Source organism: Myotis brandtii, unplaced genomic scaffold, assembly GCF_000412655.1.
Source record: "Myotis brandtii unplaced genomic scaffold, ASM41265v1 scaffold185, whole genome shotgun sequence".
Classification (NCBI taxonomy): Eukaryota; Metazoa; Chordata; class Mammalia; order Chiroptera; family Vespertilionidae; genus Myotis; species Myotis brandtii.
The window spans coordinates 2,455,413-2,477,424 of NW_005356870.1; the positions used below are offsets into that span (position 1 = coordinate 2,455,413).

Genomic DNA, 22,012 nt, shown 5'->3' on the forward strand with positions numbered 1-22,012 from the left:
GGGGAGGGGAGGGAAGGACACAAATCAACATGCAATTACTCTGGTGAAGGAAACTAGTAGCTTTTTAAAATCTGCTTAAAAGAAACCGGATCAAGTGCTTTTTGACTTTTAAGTTGAAAGAACATTTTACAGACTTCCAAATGCTTTCCATGCATTCTAATTTGAAAACTGTAACTTTTTAAAAAACTTTTTATTTATTCCACAAAAGCATGAGTTCTTAGATTAAAAAAGAGGACATTCCTAAGAATGATTATAATGAGCTCATTGGTACTAATAAAGAGTCTTTTAAAATTAAATTTCAATTGTCTTCCGTTTTCTACCTCATTATTTAAATGGTGACTCTGCTTTACGTGTCTGCCCAATTAATTCGCAATAACATTTATGTTTAATTTTCCTTTTAAATTCTCTGTGACCGATACCTATTTTCTGAATCTTCTGAAGTTAGCTGTAGAGGACCGTGTTGGTTTTGCCTGTCTAGCCCACTTTCCCCTTCTTCAGAGACAGAGCCCTGCTCTCTGTAATGAACCTATAGCATGTAGTTCCCAGGAGGCTGAGCCCATCTGCCTCACCAACCCAAACACACACAGGGCTGGATATCTGACCTTGCCCTGGCCCAAGCAGAGTCATTAATCTCCCTGGATACAGTAATTATTTCTGGGGCAGGCATTTGATGCAAGCAGAGCCAATCAGATTCTCCCTTAAAATTTGCTGTTTGGATAAGGGAGTAGACTGTCTCCCTGTAGATTATGAGCTGAGGGATACAGGCTTAGAGATACCAGCAGCTATCTCCCTGTCAGGCAGAGAAAAGCTACTGAGAATGAAGCTAACATTTGTAGAGAAGCAAAGCACAAAGACTAAGAAATAATCCTGTGATATCTCTTGATCCTCTGGATCAGGCTGGGCCAGCTTTATATGTAAGCTCTTGGAGTTGACTCTTAATAAATCACCATTCAGCTTTTTTGCTGTTTTATTATGCTGTTCCCCACTCCTTCCTCTATGCTGTTCCTTTGTTATTTTATTTTTTGGAAATGGGAAAGCTGTTTCTTATAGCATTCAGAGACTTTTCATTTAAAGGCCTCTGTTTCCATCTTCTTATTTCTCAGATCCCTAAAAAACTTGGGGAAAAAATGAAGAACGAAGAAAGCCACAAAGTTCAGCATAAGAAAATTTATCAAAATCTTGCCAGCTCTGCCCTCCTAGATGCTTTTCTGATATGTACCTCCCCTGCCTCCATTCTCTTACCTCCAATTCACTATTTCATTACTTGTTTGTTTGTTTGTTTTTGTTAATCCTCACTTAAGGATATTTTTCCACTGACTTTTAGGAAGGGTGAAAGAGAGAGGGAAAGACAGAGAGAAACAGTGATGTGAGAGAAACACATCGATTGGTTGCCTCCTGCACCCACCAACCAGGGCTTAGGACCAGGGGAGGAGCCTGCAACCAAGGTACATGCTCTTGACCTGAATCAAACCAGGGACCCTTTAGTCCATAGGCTGACACTCTATCCACTGAGCCAAATGGGTTAGGGCTCCACTTCAGCATTTTTTAAAAATTAAAACTATTTGATATATAATCCATTTTACTAATCTGTCTCTGTGATGAAAACAATTACTGTAGTTTTAATACTTCTCTTAAACAGAAAACATAAAAATGTCCTTCCCTCTCAGAGCTAATATACAAAAAGATGGAAGATATTTTTAAAAATTCAAGTAAAAAGTACCCATGAGAATAAAATACAGAGAAATAATTGCTCCAGGTCTAATAATTTTCTACGAACAGATTTAGCTATCATGCAAATAATTTCCAGGATTTGTAATATTATACAATAAACTAAATAGTAGTTAGCCTGGACTAATGCAACACATCTATTCCAAATATAAACTGCCACTGAGGAAAATCTGCCTCTTTGATGAAGATGAGATTCCCATTAAAACAATGGCTCTATGATTATTCCCGTCTCTGTGAACAGCATATTTGGAAAAAGACCACATCATTCTCAAAGTAACAAAAGCCAAAAAGTCAGTCACTAAATGATTCTAGACCAATGTCTCTGCCTCATTTTATAGTATTAACCCCTTGAATTGTGTTGCCATTAACTACATTAACTAAGGGCTGCTCTCCTGTCTATTTCATTACCTTGTAGATTGTGACAAGTGTACTTTTTCAGTAAAAGTTGACTTTGGGATAAATGTGATTGCATTCCTGAAATATTTATAAAAATTCCATCTTGATGCCTTTTATTTTAAAACGAGAGGCCCGGTGCATGGATTTGTGCACTGCAGGGGTTCCTCAGCCTGGCTTGTGGGGATCGGGCCAAAACCGGCTATTTGACATCTCCGGAGGAGTCCTGGATTGTGAGGGGGCGCAGGCCAGGCTGAGGGACCCCACTGGTGCACCCTTCCCTCTGAAATTCATCAGTCTGTTCCATGTTTCCATGGCTGTGGTTTCCACTCCTGCGTTGAGCGTCTTTCCCCTGGTGGTCAGTGTGCATCATAGCTACTGGCTGGTTGGCTGGTTGGCCGGTTGGCCGGTCGCTTAGGCTTTTATGTATATAGATGGCCTAACCTTGAGCTAGCTGTATGGATCCCATAAGACTTTGTAATAAAAGATGGTAAGATTTAAAATCAGAAGATTAAGGTTTAAATTTCTGCTCTACTGTGAATAAATGATTCAATAAATAAAACTATGCCTTAGAATATATACAGTATGTACAAATATCAGTTATTTATATATACATAGCACACACATATAGTTGTATGGTTCAAAAGAATAATTTTATAGAAAGCTAATTTCAACTAAATACAAAAGGTTAATTATGATTTAGCTATAAGCTTGATCAAAAAATTTGAGATTATCTCGTTCAATGGTGGAATGCAATGAGAGACACTGAATGACTTCAGAAAGGGCAAAGGCAGAACTGAAGTTGCAGATAGTACTAAGAAAAAAATAAGATATAGTCATTTACGAAATGGACAAACTGAACGTGAAGGTAATAACCCACCTGAACATATGAATGGCTGTGATATACAAGTGCCTACTCTTGGTTCACATAATACAATGGTATTATCTTACACATCAGTAACAACTCTAAGCAACCAGAAAGACCAGCTGGACAATTCCCTTTTCAAAGCATGCTTTTATTGATATATGATGCATGGTAATTTGTCCACAATAGACAGAGCCACCACACCCTTGAAAATGCCATGTTTATAAAAATCTGGAAATACAATTTGCATTCAATTAGAAGTCGCTCTCTAACAGAGACAGGACAGAAGTCATATTTTGCCACCAATAAAGATCTGAAATGCTATTTTTCCAGCTGATAATCATTTAGCAAAAGTCTGAGCAGTTTCCTCCACAATGAAAGCAGGTAAGTCAGTTACAGCTGCAGGTGGGATATAAGAACCATAGCTCTAAATCTCACCAGTGGGCCAGCAGATCTAGTCTAATCTAATCAATATATATTACTGTGTTGTTCCCAAGTGAAAAACACTGTCTCATTATAACCAAAATGTCTCTGTAGACAAAAGATGTTTTTTATTTCCCCTTCGGCTAGCTCTTTTAGGTGCCAAATTAAAGATTGAATTGTTCATTTCATTCAGAGATTTCAAAGACAACTTCCTGGATAAGTTCCTTTAAAATGCAGCCTTAGCTGAGAGTATGTAATATTGTGAAAAGACCATGATTTCTTGGCACAGAACTTTCAGCAGCATCATTTAGACTAAAAATCATTAACTCCTTTCCTCCTCCAACAATACAGATATCGTCCTATATTGTTCACATAAGATGCAAAGACTCCCCAGAGCTCCATTCTCCCTTCAGGGCCACATCACTCTTTTAGGCACTAGCTCTCTTCCTTACACAGGGGAGACCACTGAGCAGCAAAGCTCTGCTGAATGGGTCACATTCATGTTCCCCATTAGGCTTGCCCAGTATGGGTTTGAGATGCACAAGATGATACAGACATAGAAACTGAGTCCAGGGAGGATAATAAGCCGCCTGAGATTATACAGTCCTTTGCAGCAGTAGTGTTTAGACTTAAGAGCATGGATCCTTCCAAAGTGTGTGTTCTTTCCATTTCCCTCACCACGGGGCACGCTTTGATGTAGAACATAAAGATGACAAGGGCTCAGCTGGTTCCAGGCAATGCATTTACCTTAATCTACCAAACACACTCCCAACCCACTTTGTAGCAAAGAGTACTCTTCAGTCTCTTCTCAGAATCTCATTCCTTTTAACATTAAGTTTATTTTTCTCTGAGGCGACTAAGCCTCACACATCATTGTATTGACTAAGTTTGAATCCTGCTTGTGTGACTTGAGACAAAGACACATCAGTTTCATCACATGGACAATGGGATAAGGTTTTGTGAGAACCATGAGCCATCATTCACATAAATCACCTAGCCCAGTGCCTGGCACACAGTAAGGCTTCCATGAACATTTGCTATTATTATTATTATTATTATTAGAAACATATATTACTACTAAAACTTATCTTTATCTTCTTTCTTATTTCTGTTCATTGGGCTTTTCATTTTTGTTTTCCTCATTTATACATTAAATTGGAATGGATTGCGCTTAATTCAGTAAAGTGGTTGGTATAACAATTGTATTTTTGACAGCATTCGACAAAATTGTCGGCAAAATGGGGTCATGGGCAGCTGGCACTTGAGAGAGAAGTCATTAAGGTTTATTCTAAAGAATCCGTTTACTTTTTTGCTGATTCCGTGTAAAGCAGGAACAAGATTGTCCAACTGATTGTTTTGTAAGGTTTATGTTCTTCTTCTAAAACCTGTCACTTATGTGTAATAGGACCCTCATTTAGCAAACTGACTATATTTTAAATCGCAGATGGACTGATTTATTTAAAAAATAATAAAATAAAATGAGAAATTATGTTGCTCTTTATCAGGTGGTTATTATAAGAATCTTTAAAAATTATAAATAATGATTCCAGAAATAGTGAATGTACAAGTTCCCAATTTCAAATAAGAAGTGGTTAAAATTTGCCTCGCAAAGGGAAGGGTTATTAACTTCGATATTCTGCCAATATTTATGGAATGTTAGGAAAAATAAATACAAAAGGGACAAAAGTGATAAGGTTTTTGTAAATGAAAAATAAATTCCTTAAATACTTCCTGTCAAGAATGATTTCTTTATTGTTACAGTGATTCAAAATTTTATTTTTAAAGATTTTAGATTTAAATTTTTTTAAAAAAAATCTGATTAGTATTTAATGACATGGGAATAATGCTATTACATATTAAGTAAATTGAGGGAGAATGAGTAAGTAGAAGCCAGAATGAAAAACACTCATTAGAAGAAAATATACTAAAATATTAGCGATGTTATTTTGAATAGGTAGGTGGGCCGTTTTTATTTTCTTCTCCCTGCTTTTTCTATTCCAACATGAAGAGAAAAGGAGAACGCTGGGGAGAGACAGCATGTTGGCAGAGAAGACTGGCCTGGCTTCCCAGGCAGGGCATCAGCAGGGCCAACAACGTAAACCACTACTGCTGAACCCTCTCAAAAGGGGCCCAGGACTGGCGGGAAGAGGACGTGTCCCTACAAGGGTGTGCGCATTGGTACCTGAGAAACTGAAAGGGAACTAAACACAGTACCCTTTTCACTCTGAAAAATGACCCAAAACGGCACCACCATCATTAAAACATAACAGATTTGCTGAATCCATACTCCTTCAGAGAGGCTTTTCAACATTTACTATAGAAAACGCCAATGTCAACAGTTCAAAGAATGTAGGCCACACAGACATGACTGCATTGCAATAGCATCGTTCCTTTCTGGCTGAAAGTAAATATTTGGGGCTGATTATTTCTAACCCACGTGAACTCTTCCAAGGCCTTTGACTCTTACATATTTTGAACATTGAAGTCCAGCTTATGGCTCTTGCTGATTCTTCAAATTTCACCTCCAGTCTTTACTAAATAGAGATACGTGTGCGTCACAGCTCTCTGCACTGCAGAGTTCTGCATGCTGCCGCCTTTAAATGAACTGAGAGCCTCACCATGCTTCTACTGTTCTAATCAAGGCTGGACTTCATCCTACCACTATTGATTTATATTTTCCAATCATAGAGCATATTTCATGAGATTAAAAATGTATTAATTAATCAATTCAACCATATTTACTGAGAGCCTAACCTGAATGGAAAGGGATGTACCAAAACCGTACACTGAAATATTTTAACATTATGGTACACAAAGCCTTCTTTCTGTGTCTTAAAACCTTTACCAAATATCAGGAACTAATTCTGCTGAGAGTTAGAGATCAGAGTCAGATTTCAAAATTATTTTCTCTCTCAACAGTATTGCAATGAATAGAAATGTAAACTGAGAGATTCATTTCAGTTCCCTAAAGCTCTGGAAAACCAAAGAAATATTTCTTCCATTCCATAATTACTCGGCTATGCTTAAGGATAGCATCCATCGCCCCATTAATGATAGCATGAAGGGTTCCAATTACAAGAGTTTCAATAACTGTATTCAATGAATCATGCAGTAGAGAAATTATTCCCAGGGGGGGAAAAAAAAGCACCAAAAAGAAAAATCTAGTATTTGCTGTTGTATAATAAGCACTCAAAGATATAAAACAAAGCACAACATGATTCCTTAATACTAGTTAGCTAAAATCTACATAATTATACTAAGCTTTTCATACAGAGAATTAAATAACAACTATCCCAAACTCCCCAGAGGGATTATCATTTTGTAGTATGTAATGAGTGCCCTTAGAATTCAGAGGAAGCCAATTTAGTCCTTCCTAGCACTTCATTTCCTGTTTGATCTTACTAGATTGCTGTCATCAATCCAGTTGAATGATGCTTTATCAAGCTAAAATGTAGCCAAAACATTATACTTTATGCAATAAAATAATAGGCTCACATCACATCATTACAATTCTGGTACCACCAACCTGAAGGGAAACGCTTTAGGTCAAACTGGATCTATTTCAACAGATTTGCAGTACAACTAAAGTTGCCAAAAGTACAGACCTTCTTTTCAAGGGCTTCCTACCATGCTGTGAGCCAAAGGAAACTGTTCCTTAAACACTCTCCAGGTTGGAGCTGAATAATCAGGAACATCTATTTATTGAAGAGCTTAGCAAACTGAGAAATGGCTTTAAATAAAGAGCTAACATACGGGAGAGAAAGACTGTAGTTATAAGTTTTATTGTCAAGGTCTGATAAATTCCCCTGTCGGATATCAAAATTTAATGCTATGCTTTTCAGAATTTATAAGTATGAAAACTATTTTTACTAGTCCTTGCTAATAATGCCTTCAGTTCCCCTGACATAGCACAAGGCACCAATCAGTCTCACAGTGGTAGAACTGCATAAGCACAAAGCGCACTTAACATTCAACAGATGAAAACTAATCTGAGATCTTGCCCAGGGACTTCTCAAACATTTTCATAATTAGTCACTTGCTATCAAACTTGAATCAAGGGCATCTATATATAGTTTCCTTACTCCATCACAGCAGGCTTTACATGAGAACTGAGGAGCTTTGGACCCGGGGCCCCAGACAGCTGCGTATCCTGCCGCAGGCAGTTGCTGAAGGCATCAAGACACACTTAGAAAAACACACACACGAAAACCACAATGTTCTCTATTGCTCACCCAGAACTAGGCCTCTGAGGCTCTTCGTTATTTTCCAACATTTAAAGATACTACATTATCCTAAAATGACCACGTGTGTGGTATCTCTTAATATCCAGATGTATCTTGAGGGGAGGGAGTATCTAGTGGACCCCAAGCATAATAGGGAGCCATTTCGATTCCAAACAGCAAATACCACCTGCTTCCAAACTTGATATACTCCATAAGGGCAGAGGGTGGATGCGAGCAGGACCTTCGGAAACAGACATTGTTTGGCGTTAAAAACCAGTGAACAGAATATTTAAATATACTTACAGGAAGAAGTATTTGCTCCTTCGGTTGTTACTGATATTCTAATGGGAGACTCTATAAAACATAAGAGTGGAATGAGGCTTTATTGAGTCATGCCACTTGGATTCTTACATTAGAAACTGGCCAGGCTTAGGTCTCATCGGGAAAAAGAGGACTAGAAAACAGTGCAACAGAAAAGCTGAAGCATTTCCAAGTCCAAGGAAGATATATGCAATATTCAAAGACAACAAAGTAGAATATCTGTAAGTCCAGAGCCAAAGACTTTTGAAAGAGATGAAAATGGAGTGGGTCCATCCACAAAGATCGCCCACACCAACTGCTGTAGGCACTTCCTAGAAATACTAACAGAGCCACCATACCGGTGAGATAGACAAGTCCTTCTCTGATGTGCAGTCTGGATTTTTAAAAACATTAAACCAGAGAACAATCCCCATATTAAGAGAGAATGAAAGTCAACTTTCATGCACAGAGAAAATAGAAAATAAAAGAAGAATGAGAATATTTTCAGGCAACTTGGTCTGCATAAACATCCTAACCAAACACAGTGCTAAATAAAGTCCATGCACGATCCACTAGGGGAATTACATTAGGATTCAAACAAAACATGCTAAGTAAGTTCACAATGCAATCATTAGGGATGTACAGTAGCAAGGTCCTTTTAGGTAGCAAGGATAAGGAAGAAAACCAGTATGTAAGTACAGACCTAGCAGAAAATATAACTCATGCAGAAAAAAACAGCGTAGGGCCTAAGGGTTTTTATTAGTAAGAAATAACAACTTAGTATCAAAGGATTGAAATCCAGCAGCCAGAAGTTATAATCATTCAAGTTATATATCAGAAGATAATAGTTACACTCTAAATTCCCAAGACAAACACCACATAAATTTAAAAGCTCAGGTTCATAACAGCATCTACTGGAGTTGGATAATTAAGCCCCTACATTTAAAATAATAATAATAAATTCCTGAATGAAAGGTGAAGAGTTTCAGATAACAACAATTATTTTCTTTTGAACTCTCTTCCCCTTTCTTCCTTCCTTCCTCCCTCCCTTCCTCCTTTCCTTCCTCTTTTTCTCCCTCCCTCCCTCCCTCCTTCCTTCATACAAATACTTATATCTTAGTAATGGCCCATGAATATGCCCTAAATATGGCCAAAACAATCTAGGTTATAGAGAAATTTAGCTTTTATGATTGTTAACAATGGCTTTGAAGGGAAGATTAAAACCTGTTGAAGGTAAGATTTAAAAAAAGTTAGCTTGTGCTGTGTCAGAGTATATGGCCTCCTATAGGTTCAACAAGCTACAGGCCGCAATTTTAAAAAACATAAATAAAGCAAAAACTTTAAATCTGGGGTAATGGAAAGAGTACTGAGTTTGAAGTGTCTGCTTCTCTGAGCTTTCTGAGCTATATGACTTAACATTCATAATGCTTCAGCTTTCTCACTTGTAAAATGAAGCAAAATAATATTTTGTTTCATGAATCTGTTGTCATTATAAAATGAGAAATAAAAATCTTAGTAAACTGTAACATAGGAAAAAAATGTTATTATACCTTTGAAGTAAGATTTAAATCCAGGCCTGCAAAAATTTAATCCAGCTCAGCTCCCAGTTGATCATTAATTCTTAAATATGTTAAGGTTCTGTTTACTACAGAATTACATAGAATAAGAAAATTAAAAAAAATTCCCAGTAGATTAATTAGATTTACAGATAGTGGAAAATGAGTGAGTTATGGTTATAATGCATTAGTTCACTTGGGTTATATGTAGTGAGTATCTGCTCAGACTATAATTGCTCTCAGCAAATATTATAGGCAAGTGAGAAACAAACAAACCAAAAAAAAAAAAAGCAACAACATTTTTAAAAGTCAGTGGCTTGTTTTTTAAGTTTAGGGACCCACAACTGATTATTAAGTGCCCAAAGGTCATATATCAGACATTGATACATTATCCAGAAATAAACTAGGGTGGATGAAAGAGAGCAGAGGCAGCTAAGAAGAGTAACTATAAAGATATAAAACCTGAATTTACGACCTAGAAGCCTCCTTTCCTGTTCTCATGTCACTAAATTGTCTCTAGACATAGATTTCTTTTCCTCGTGCATGCCTCTCAGGCCCAAGTACAGACATTCAAGAACTGCATTCCATGAAGCAAAATCCAGAAAGGCAGATGAGCTGGAGGAAAAGACTGGGGCAGAAAACAAGAACCGCTAAAACTTGGATGCAGAAGGGGTTCTGATTAGTAGAAGAAGCAGCCAGCAGGGATACCTGTCCTGGTTAGTAACATTTGACGAGCTTATTTTCCTTACCTGGAGACACATATGCTCTTGCAGTTGAGTTTGGCATGCCAGTGTTGACCTCTGCAAAAAAGAAAAGGCGATAGGATATTATGATGTATAATCAGGGGTCCGGGAACCAGTTCCACAGCCTGCCTTCAACCGAAAAATGGGTGTAACAGGAGGAAGTATTGCAAGGGGGTGATGAAAGGCAGGCTTTATCCATACAGAGAGTTAGAAATGCAAAGAAAGACTGTCCAGGCAAGCATGTCTTCTTTCTTGAGCAAAGAGCATGAGATGAACTGTGCTAGAATAATTAGGAAGAATTTACTGCCCCCACTGGGGTCAGAGAAGGACAGTATATGGCAAAGAGGTTGAGGGCTCCTCCTTAGAAAGGAAGGCAGAAATAGCAGAACTAAGAACATCAAAGCTGTAGTTAGAATTTTAGAATTATAGGTCTTTGGAGAACTACCTTTTGGTTCAAAAGCAAAAGCAGGCAATGTTTCTAGTTGGGATTGATGGAAAACATCAAGTTCTGGCATTCAACTCTACATAAAATTTCCAATGATAAGCAAGAGGGGTGCCTTATCATATGATAGACATTTCAGCTGCTCAGGGCAGGACATAGAATCAGTAGGCAGCTCCCACCCCAAGGAAACGAAGAATGAACCTGCACACTCTCAACACACCATTATCACAGGACTTGTTCAAACTCTGACTTGCTTTTTTACCACCTTTATGGTGATAAAAAGAATAATTATATTGTCTAACTAATTCTGTATTCATTCAGTCCTTCTGAAAAAGGTTTTCCATTTGTTAAGATGTAATATTTCCAGTAAGGCATAGTTTTATGAAACCTAGAAAGATGTAGAGATGATGAATACCATTCAACCTTTACTGTGTGTATAATGATTATTAAGTGACATACTAGTATTTTACTATTTACTAACAAAAAGATAAATTGAATCCTTTATGATATATATATATATATATACACACACACACACACACACACACACACACACACACATTACAAAAGTTACTAGATCAAATCCTAAGCAAGTCAAATATGCTATCAGTTAACAGCCTGTTAATCATGGAGTTAGAAATGTTCACGATCAATGTAATTATCTTTGTATATAGATATGACCTTTTAGGATATCCATGATAGGACTAGTAGGTAAGAGAAATTAATTTAAAGGGGTAATCATTTTTAAACCTCAGAAGCTTTTCTAGGGATAAAAGGTTTTGTGAAATTGGAAGGAAAAACTGGCATGTGAGATCCAGCAGGAAGGCTGAAGAATAAGCATAGGTTCAATATGAATATATAAAGATCAGAAATATACCTGTAGTAAGACCAAATGTGTCTTTTTCATGCACATTATGCATGGATGGTCCTCTCTAATCAAGCATTAGAAGGACAAAGCATTCAAGGTGATTATTATCAAGCCACCAAAGTTGCCTGCACAGGTTCTTATATCCACTACAAATGGGACAAAGAGAAAGGAATCAGTATGTGAGGGTGTATGATGTCCTTTGGCCTTCTCAAGCAGCAGACATGAAAGAGGATATTCTGAGTTGGTAATATGGCAATATCTGTTTCTAAAGTGGTTACAACTAGCTTTCTTGATTTGGGCCATAGAAAATAAAATTACTTTTCTTTGAAAAAATTTTAATTAGAGAGAAACTTTTTAATCAAAGATTCACAGCATTTGTCTTTATGAAGAGCTAGAAAATCCACACTCCCAAGCAAAGTGCTTACATTGGGCAAGATGCTTCCTCATTCTGTCCTTCAGGGCCCATCAATGACATGACAGCCAGACTGAAGAAGTAAGCTCAGTCACAAGACTTGGGCAGACGGCCCAATCCCAGCATGAATGACTCTTCATATTTATTTTTGACAAACTAAGTAGTTGGTCACTGTGACCTTCCAAGGAAAAAAATATTAGAGCTTTTCTGTCTTCTGCATAAAAGATATCATGTTAGAGGAAAGGTTAACCATACCATTTCCTTTTAAAACTGAACATTACATTAAAATACCAGAACAGGAGGTTACTACAAAGATGTATCTATACAGAGACAACTTAAAATAACCTCCCTTCCTATAATTAGATATTTATCCTGGAGACCTTTAAAAATGTCTGTAATGATTATAGTTCCAAATGAAAACCTCCTGATTTATCTTGGGGGAAATATAAGCTTAGAAGTTACATACTTTATACTTAAAAAAATCTTGCTAATAAGAAAAGTTCATCTTTTTATTAAAACCACTCAGCAAACATTTTCATGTGTGTTTGGAGTAGAATTCATAGATTTAGAAAACAACCTTTTATTATAAGTGTAATTGAAAATAATTTTATCTTACATTTTGTATTTAAAAAATATTAAGTCCTGCAATCTCTTTGATGTTTAAGTATCTCATAGCAATTTGGAATATTAAATTTGTTAATTTATAAAGGACATCTCCTTTATTAGTGCAAAATAATGAGGATTTAGAATCATCAGGAATTGGATACAACTTATGCTGAGTAGGCAAGTAAACATAAGGAACATTTGTATATTTATAATGTTTGAATGCTTTTTTAATAAATTGGATCTGGCCTCAAGAAAAAGTTGCAGTGTCTGAAAATAACACCTTCTGGAAAGCAATTTTTGTGATCATTAGATATGCATGACTTGTTTGAGACTTCACCATGAGCATAATATAACAAATATAACTATTTAAAACAAAGCACATATACATATATACAAACATACATATGATGTTTCTGTGTACATTCAAATATTAGATTATGTGACTGTTATTCTAAAATTACAGGCCATGGTCGCGCATACAAATCATTTGACCAAGTCTCTTTTTTGAAGATTTAAGATAGGTACACATATATTAGCAATGATAAAGAAGACTTCAGGAACATCTTTGAGTGTCTGAATTCTTGCTCATAATGAGTGCTTACTTTAAAGTAATTAGGAAATTTTAAAATTAATAAATAGTGGAGATTGGGTAGATTCTATGCATTAAGAAGAAAACTCTATTCCACTCGTATTAGCCTTCCTGGGACTCCTACATAATACACCAGACATGGAGACTACTATACAAATTATCGAACATATGTTATATGCTTCTCAGTATAACTATAGATTGTTCACCAATGCTACAACATTTGCAACAATATTGTCATCTGAGGAGAAAAGGTGAGGCTAAGCCCTTTACTCACATGAGACAGGTTTTTAAAAGACCAATTGATATATTAATCAAATTTCATAAAAGTAATATTTTTATGCTCATCACAGTTGAAATAGCTTTTTATTGCTATGAGTCCAATATCTCCTATGGGATCTTGAATCTCACTCAAATAATTTTTCTCCTGATTAAAAAAGAAGAAAACCTACTAGAAGATATGATTGATTCGTTGTATATTCTCCTGTATTAATCTTTTAAAAGGCAGCAATATTTAATTAATTTGAAAACCAAATAAATAATAGCTAGGTCTATTATTCTTGTCCCTAAGATGATACCCAGGAGTTTCCATGGAACTTCTTAGCTAAATTTATTGCTAAATTAAGGATTTCTATACAAACACCAAGCTAAATTAAATAAAAATAAACGTACAGTGTATGAGCTTTGCAAGCATAGCGCACATGGTGTACATGGCCTTTTAAACTGCCATGTTTGAATTCATAAGAGGAATCTCCTTGTAGCCATCGTGTAATGATGATTCCCTATGATATTCTTTTTTATATGAAAACTCAACTGAAAAATTTTGTCAGGTTTGCATTATTTCCAGAAGTAAGTAGCTGCTCCCATAGGTTTAGATCTGTCTATTGTATGAAAATTCCTTTTTCCAAATAAGGTAGGGATTAAAAGGCATTGGAAAGAAAGAAAATATCTAAATTTCTAAAATGTAACTTAATAAACTGATTGGTTATATATATTATTTTCTAAATGCTTGAAAATAATGGAAATATGGCCATTGTTTCACTCAAGCATGAAATGATTCAAGGGGAATTTCTTAGTTGTTTTTTTTTTTTCAAATCATTTCATTTAGTTGCTGCTCTAAGTGGATTTAAACAATGAGTTTCATTTCAGAAAGTTCTGAATATTGAATAGAAGATTTTTATGATATGCTAATTTTATTCTAATAGTTATTGAGCTGTCTTAATGGGATTAAACATAATGTCACATAGCAAGGTCATCTTGCTACATTTTTAAATTTTATTTCTGGGAAGAAAATAGTGTTCTTTTTCCTCTCTAAACAAGTATTTCTTGTAACAACAACAGATTCCCTTACATGTCTTCTCCTAACTCCAGCCATCCCTCCTAGAATATTATACCAAAATATATTCTAAACATATTGGCTGAAAGAAGGCACCTGTGTGAGAACTTAAGTAAATCACAAGGAATTGTTTGCATAGATGGAATTAGAACAATGAGTTCCAGCAACATACCAGGGTCTTTCACCAAGGCTACCTGTAAAGACATGGTCAAACCACAGTTGTGTACTTACTAGAAATACGGGAGAGGTGACTAAGACAACACAAAATAAACAAAATTACTGATATTTTGTAGAAACATAAAATCTTAAAGGAGTTCTATGTAATATAATATTTTGATAACATTCATACTTCCAAGCCTTTTTTCTAGGTCTAGGACCGCCACAGAAAAAGAAATTCTTGAGAATTCCACTCTCTCAGAGTCAAAAGTAAGTATACGTCAGGAAGAGAAGGTACAGCCATGTGACAGTGTATAACCACAGTACAGTGTTCTTTTCCTCCCTAAATGAATGTTTCTCTGCAACCTTTGCCCAGATTCCTAGGGAGACGGGGATGAAACAACACAGCTAGTGCCTCTGAGTCCCACCCAAGCTCAGGACCCAAGCTGACTTCAATGATAACCAGCCTTGATCTGAACACAGCAAATTCATAGACAGCAGTGGAAGAGCGTGAAGGATCAGAATGGCTACATATTTTCCTTTCGGTTGCACTCTAGCTCAGCCCCTGCAGTGTAGGAGAAGAGTCCCCCAATACACACCATGCATTGGCCTTGTCACTCATGGCACCTGCCGAGCCATCTGCTCTGATGAGTGCAGTCCCCACCCATCACCTCTGAGACAGGGGCGTTTCTAGTTTCCGGTTTTACTCTCCTGGCCTGAGCCCCTGGTGGGTATATGAGGAGAAGGCAAAGGATTTGTAAGCTCTCTAGGTCTTTCCATGTGGTCTGGTACAATAAGCTCTACCAATCAGATTCTTGCTATGGGGCACTAACGCAACAATCATACAGGAGGAGTTAAAACTGACAGAATGCCTTAAAAAGATGGCTCAGTGGGATCATAACCAGGTCAGAGTTTGGAATCATGAAGAAGCAGATTTGAAAGCAGGAGAGATGAGAAGATACAGGAAACAGGAAGAATCAAGAAGTGTCTGAGGCACATGAAAGCCAAAAACAGAGAAGAGCCACAAACTCCCTTTGTTTAAATCAGAGATGCCTTGGGTTCAATTCCAACTCTCTGAGGCCTAGTTATAATGAAGCTCTACTTCTTCCCCATGGAATCTCTTTCTCCTTATGCCTCACACCATCCCTTCAGCTTTTATTCTGTACAAACCAAAGAACCTACCTTAAACCCTGGCAAACACAGTTATAGAGTGAGCTATGCTGGACCAGGAATTAAAGGAATCTGGGTCCAAATCCCCATTGCTACTAAATATCTTCTGATTCAGAATGTGTCTGTCTTAAGACACAGTCTAAGTCTCCATTTCTTCTTAATTACAGTGAGAGGACTGGATAAGCATGAACTCTTCCTAATGTTCTAAGAAAAAAAAATACACACAAAAAAAAACAAGACCACTTCGCACTGTAATTGAGATTCTTCATTCTCCTTCAGATGCTTTAAATAAGCCAATAAGAACCCTCTTCCTGAAGAATTTTAGTTGGTTGTGGAAGAATGGCCTTCTTGCAATATTTCATGGACTTCTCTTTATTCTTGTCAGGTAAAAAAATATTTATTATGAAAAACATGCCTATTTCCATTTCTCTGCACTATAATTGGTTAATTATATATATACTAGAGGCCCAATGCATGAAATTTGTGCAAGGGGCTTGGCCCTTGCAGCCACGGCAGCTGTCTTGGCCCTCGCAGCCCGCAGCCCCGGCTTCCTCCAGGAGGTCATCCAGAAGGTCGTCCGGACAGTCGTTCTGCTGTTAGGCTGCCCGGTCTAATTAGCATATGATGCTTTATAATTCTTGTATGAATATGAAAAAATGATGTTTCTTCTACGAGAGAAATGTGAAAAGCCATATTTTCCAACTTTTGGCACCTCCAAAATTATCAAAAAAGGAACCCTATAGGTTTTTTTTCCAGAAAAAAATATAGGGTTAAATAATTCACTGCTTAATCCAGTAAAACAGGAAACATGGAATAATCAATATAATACTACTATAAGCACTCAGGGAGACCATGACACTTACTCTAATTTTATTTTCTTGGGACTTTATGGTATGCATAGCTATACATATCTGTTCCAAGTGTCAGAATCATAATTCAATAGCATTTACCATGAGGAGACACATTAAGCTACTAAACATGGTATAATAAGAAGAAAAAAGATAAGCAACTGAAATTAATTTATGAATTTGTGTTTCAAGTAGCATCCTATAAAACTCCATGTGGCATAAAAATACTAGCGAAAATCTATTGCTAAACCAGTGCTGACTAAAAAATAAAGGGATGTTATATTTACCCATATAAATTTTAAATGGCTTTTACATTTTTAAACTATAAACACAGCTCCTAAAAATAGTATTGGAAACTAGTACCTTTCACTGTCGTCTTTTACTCTCTGTGGAGGGAGATATTTAAAATGAAAGTAATGACTATCATTACACTGCAATAGAGCAGTTTATTGGGAAGTCCTAAGAATTAACCTGGATTTTCCCAACCCTTCCATATTTTTATCTCACTCCTTTCTATCTATCCTATTAAGTCAACTGACACAAACTACATCCCTCAGTTTCCCAAGGAGTTGACCCTGAAAGTTGGGGAAAGTTACTCCTTCCTGCTGGACCAGCATTTTTATGTTATCACTTTAAGAGATTGGGCCTTTGCCCTGGACACGCTTTGTCATCTATTACCTAGAAGCAGAGCATCTAGGCTTGGTTTTAGCACAGACAATAGGCTTGTGAAGGCAGTAGTGAAGCGCCAGATTCAGAAAGAAAGGGAAGCTCCGAAGGTTTTGAAGTAGCGTTTTATTATTTCAAGAGATTCAGACGCTCACTGCCAGCACGTCCTCAGCTTCTATAGATGACTCCATCTACTGGAGTACTGGGGTGTCGTGAACAGAGAGCCACCAGCTACAGGTCTTTTACTGTCCTCGAGTATCTCAGAGAAATTGTCAGAGGGTGGGTGGTAACAAGTCACTCATTTGTTTAACACATATCTCTGGGCACTGTTCTCAGGAAAACAGAAGCTAAAGTTTATACACAGTAAGAAATGCTTTGCCTCAACTCTTAATTTCAGAATAGGCCAAAAACAAACATACAGACAAACAAACAAAAATACTGAATGGCCTAACTCTCTATGACCTAGAGCCAGATGCATTAAAAATACATTTAAGCACATAAAAATTGCCAAGGTTGCCAAGAATGAAACAAGATAGTATTGTTTACATACACAATATACATCTATTTATACATAATATACATATATGTAAATATATACAATACACATAAATTCTGTGTACACATATATGTTCTGTAATAAATGCACATGCATACATACATATTCTATTGTTGATAGAGCCAAAGGCTTGACTGCCCTCCATGACTAATTTAAGGGGAGGCAGAACTTCTTTCTTGTAGTGACCAGTCCTGTCTCTGTCATTCATGAACTTATCCAATTATTTTTAAAAATCTATGCATATTTCAGGTTTTCATCATCTCAGGGAGTCTCAGAGAGCTTACAATATATTTAAAATATATGTTTTCTTGTATTTGTTCATAATGAGACTTTAACACACCAATTTATTACAAGGCTTACCACATAACATCATTACCCCTCATACAGATTGAGAAACAGAACATAGCAGGGTATCTCTTACCATTTGACTCCACAATGGTGATATTGGCAGAGGCACTGTCATTTCCTAATTTGCTGCTCACTTGGCACATGTATTCCCCAGAATCAGCCAGTGATGCTTTGTTAATGCGAAGTTCTGACTTCCTATGAGATCAGGACCAAAGTGGTATAAGTATATTTCACAGAAATACAGTGATCATCAAAATATATGTCTCTGTAGTTTCAGAGTTCTCAAACTCCCCCTCCCCATTCCATACGCACCATATTAAAACACAGCTTACTAGTACACAGATATATAATTCACCAAAAGTAAAAGTGAGACACTTAGCATTTAAGTTATACCATGGATACAGCTTTAATTTTATCACTCAAATCAAGAATTTTTCTCTGATGTTACTCTTTATTCCTCTACCACCACTATTATGCCTCAGATTTTTTTCAATCCAATTGGTAAATTTTCTTTCCTCTCTATTTCTAAATGTCACCAGCCACTAGAGTTTAGGAAAGTATAAAAAAAAAGGGTTTCATTTCTTAAAAATCTGGTAAGGGCAGACACTTAAGGCTTGAATAGATTAAAATGCTCTGCACTTCTTTCCTCAGTAGAGTAACATCAGGAATTATGTTAATTTTGAATGAAAAGGATTTATCACTTCCAAAAGAAAGGGAATTTGTCTTTCTTTAAGGCTCTTTGCTAGGAGCATAGTACCAAACAAATGGTTCTTAATGTTGAAATAAATATTCATGCAACAATAGCGCACACTTTTATTAAACGCTGCACATTAAATCAATGTTCAGCATTCTTTTTGAACACAGGCAGCATTTTGATTGCATTTGTCTATGTTTTACTGTTGCACATAGCCTATAATTTAAGCAGTCTCTATGATTTAAAAACTCAAGATATACTGTGATTGGCTCAGCATTTACTAAAACCATTTATTTTATTATTTTCTGTAACTATATTTTAATAGGATGAGGTGACTGTTACAATATAAAGCCTTTTACAAGCATCCTTGTATACTCAAGCCTGGTACTGACTGCCTGGATGACCATAGGGAGAAAAAGAAGGCAGGGAGCAAAGATGGCAATTCAGGATTATATGCAAACCTCCTGTAAATTACACCTTCCTAGTTTTCAGTGAATTTTCTGGTCTTTCCTTACATAATAATTAATTAAATTAGAGTCATTATTCCAAATTTAATTCCTACTATTCTCTTCCATTCTATCAAACTGAACCACCCACCCAGATCCACATGTAAGCCTTATGGGCTTTCAACTTGGTGCTCTTGCATGTGTCATTTCTTCCTCCTCGAGTGGGGACCCCCCAATTCTAACCATCCAGCTATTAGCTGACATGAGCATGGAAGAGCCATCTCAAGTGCCAATTCCTTCATCAAGACTCCTATGGTCATGTAGCCCGAGCTGCTCTCTCCTCGGTCTAAATTCTGACAGCTCTGAGTACCTCTCTCATGATCCTCATGGTGCTCTCAGGATGTCTTATCTCTCATGTTAGCACACACACTTTAAAGGGGAGTCCATAGTTTAAACTTCTCGGTATCACTGCTTTGTCCTTGGTGCATCCTCAAACATTATTAGATAAATGTGTGAATAAATGAAGAAAATATTTGAAGATTCCCACCTAAGCTCTCTGCAAGACATCATGTTCCTATTGCTGGCTGCAGGAAAGGAAGGTGCACTATTAAGAGGGCGGAGATAGTCAGAGGTAGTCCAGATCAAACCAACATGTGCACTGAAAAATGAGCTTCATGAGCCGTAACTCAGAACACTGTCAACAGATAAACTGTAGAAAATAAAACAAAGTGTACTGTGCTCAAATAAGTTGGAAGATAGGTTAAACAAAAATGGGCTTTCTTTTTTTGTTGTTTTTTAAATCCTACATGGTTTCTCAAAGTCTTTAATATGTTAATGTGTTCTGACTCTACAAGAGGGAGTTGTAAATTTCTCTCAAACTTATTTGACCATGGAATCCTTGTCACTCACATGGCTTATCTGTTAATATTTCCTGAAAATAATGGTCTACAGAACATAGTTGATAAATAGTGGACCTAATATAATAATGACCTTGTTTATCTATGTAATGAGAAGACAATCCAAGGGCCATTTATACAGGGACATTTACATATCAATCAGAAATGTTATTCATAGAAAACTTTCCCTGAAGTATATCCTTATAAGACCTTGTTTATCTATGTAATGAGAAGACGACCCAAGGGATATTCACATATTAATCAGAAATGTCATTCATAGAAAACTTTCCCTGAAGTATATCCTTATAAGTCAAAATAGACCATTTGGATGGCAAACACTCTGGCAAGTAGATATTAAGATTTAATAAAATGTGACAGCTTTTAAAATAATCAAAATACAACAATAATAGGGTATTTAGCCCCTGTTTTGAGGTATTCAAATCTAGTGCTTTTTAAATGGGTTATCAGCTATTTGTGCACTTTGTTTGTACATGACACAAGTTTACTTCATGATACACACATGAAGAATAATGAGAAACAATGGATTCAATATTACAATAAGCTTCTCCAGCCCCAAATCACATGCTTAGCTGAAAGAATTTTCATTGATGACCATGGAACCACTAACCATAACTGACAGATAAGTTATGAAGGATGGGGAATAAAACCCTGGTTTTTAACACAGAAGAAAAAGAGAATTTCTGCAATAATAGTAATTTTTTGTTAAGCCCCAAAACTCTGAAATAAGATTATTAAAACAACAGTCTAAGAATGTAAAATACCCCAAGATTATGATAATTCCGAGAACAACCCTTCTTTCCTACTTATTTAAATCTAAGAACAGTCCTTTATGATATGTAAAGAGTTCTTTCTTGACCGTGTCATTATTATTTTAACTACTGAACTGAATCAAATGGTAAGAAACATGGTAATCAAATTTATAGTTAATCTTAAAGTTAGTTCTTAAAATCAAAATTCTCCCAATAGACCTGGGGAGTGTTTTCTGGGAATACTATTTCAAGTAATGCAAATAAATGTTATGCTTAAAAAAGAGAGAGAATAGGAAAAAAATTATTCTGTGCTCAGATAAATGTTGCATTAAACAAAGTTAAATAGATTCTTTACAACAGTGCCTTTTAGTTGTTTTTATGCAAATATATACTGTGAATTTCTAAGGCAGGCATGATATGTGGCTAAGGGATCCTTTCTATAGAGAACACCCTTGGGAATTCTAGCACTGAACATCAATGGGGCAAAACCAAGATTCAATTTAATCAAGCTACGCATAACAAATACATTCAGGTTCAAAAATCAGTAGCAGAAATACAGGCTCCAAGAGACGTGTATTGACAACAATATATACAGAAAAGGGGATTTCAATTAGTCATGCATTTAACATTACTCCATTTTAAACAACTATTAAAATTTAAAAATTTAAAAAATTCATTTATGCAATGTTTGGTCAAAAACAGAATAAATCAAATTAGATAGAAGTCTCAATCCACTGCTCACAGGCTGGATCTCATCTGGAATATTGAATTATGTTTTGAAGTGGCATTTGATGAAAAATATAAATAACTAGAGGACTTTAGAGGAGGGTGATCAGAACAGAATAAGGCACAGAGGAGATTCTGTTAAAGAAACAGAGGTCCCACTGACGGGCAGTTATGAACAAGGTCTGGGTAGCTATTTTAATGTATGTCATGGTTGTCATCTAAAAAGAAAATTATTTGGAGAAGCTCTTGAAGGAG

General features: G+C 36.3%; 1 protein-coding gene across 6 annotated transcripts in view; it reads right to left on the bottom strand.

Moving 5' to 3' along the window:
• The window catches only part of NRG1 (neuregulin 1), a 159,785-nt gene that overhangs the window by 132,875 nt on the left and 4,898 nt on the right, over nucleotides 1-22,012 (bottom strand). For 4 of the 6 annotated variants that reach the window (XM_014537864.1, XM_014537862.1, XM_014537863.1 and 1 more), the window contains exons 2-4: nucleotides 18,299-18,420; nucleotides 10,238-10,288; nucleotides 7,936-7,986 (exon numbers count right to left, since the gene is read on the bottom strand). In XM_014537864.1, coding sequence (XP_014393350.1) covers nucleotides 7,936-7,986; nucleotides 10,238-10,288; nucleotides 18,299-18,420 — 224 coding nt within the window. The remainder of the gene's footprint in view (nucleotides 1-7,935; nucleotides 7,987-10,237; nucleotides 10,289-18,298; nucleotides 18,421-22,012) is intronic. The other 2 variants (XM_014537865.1, XM_014537866.1) reach the window with 2 other exon arrangements.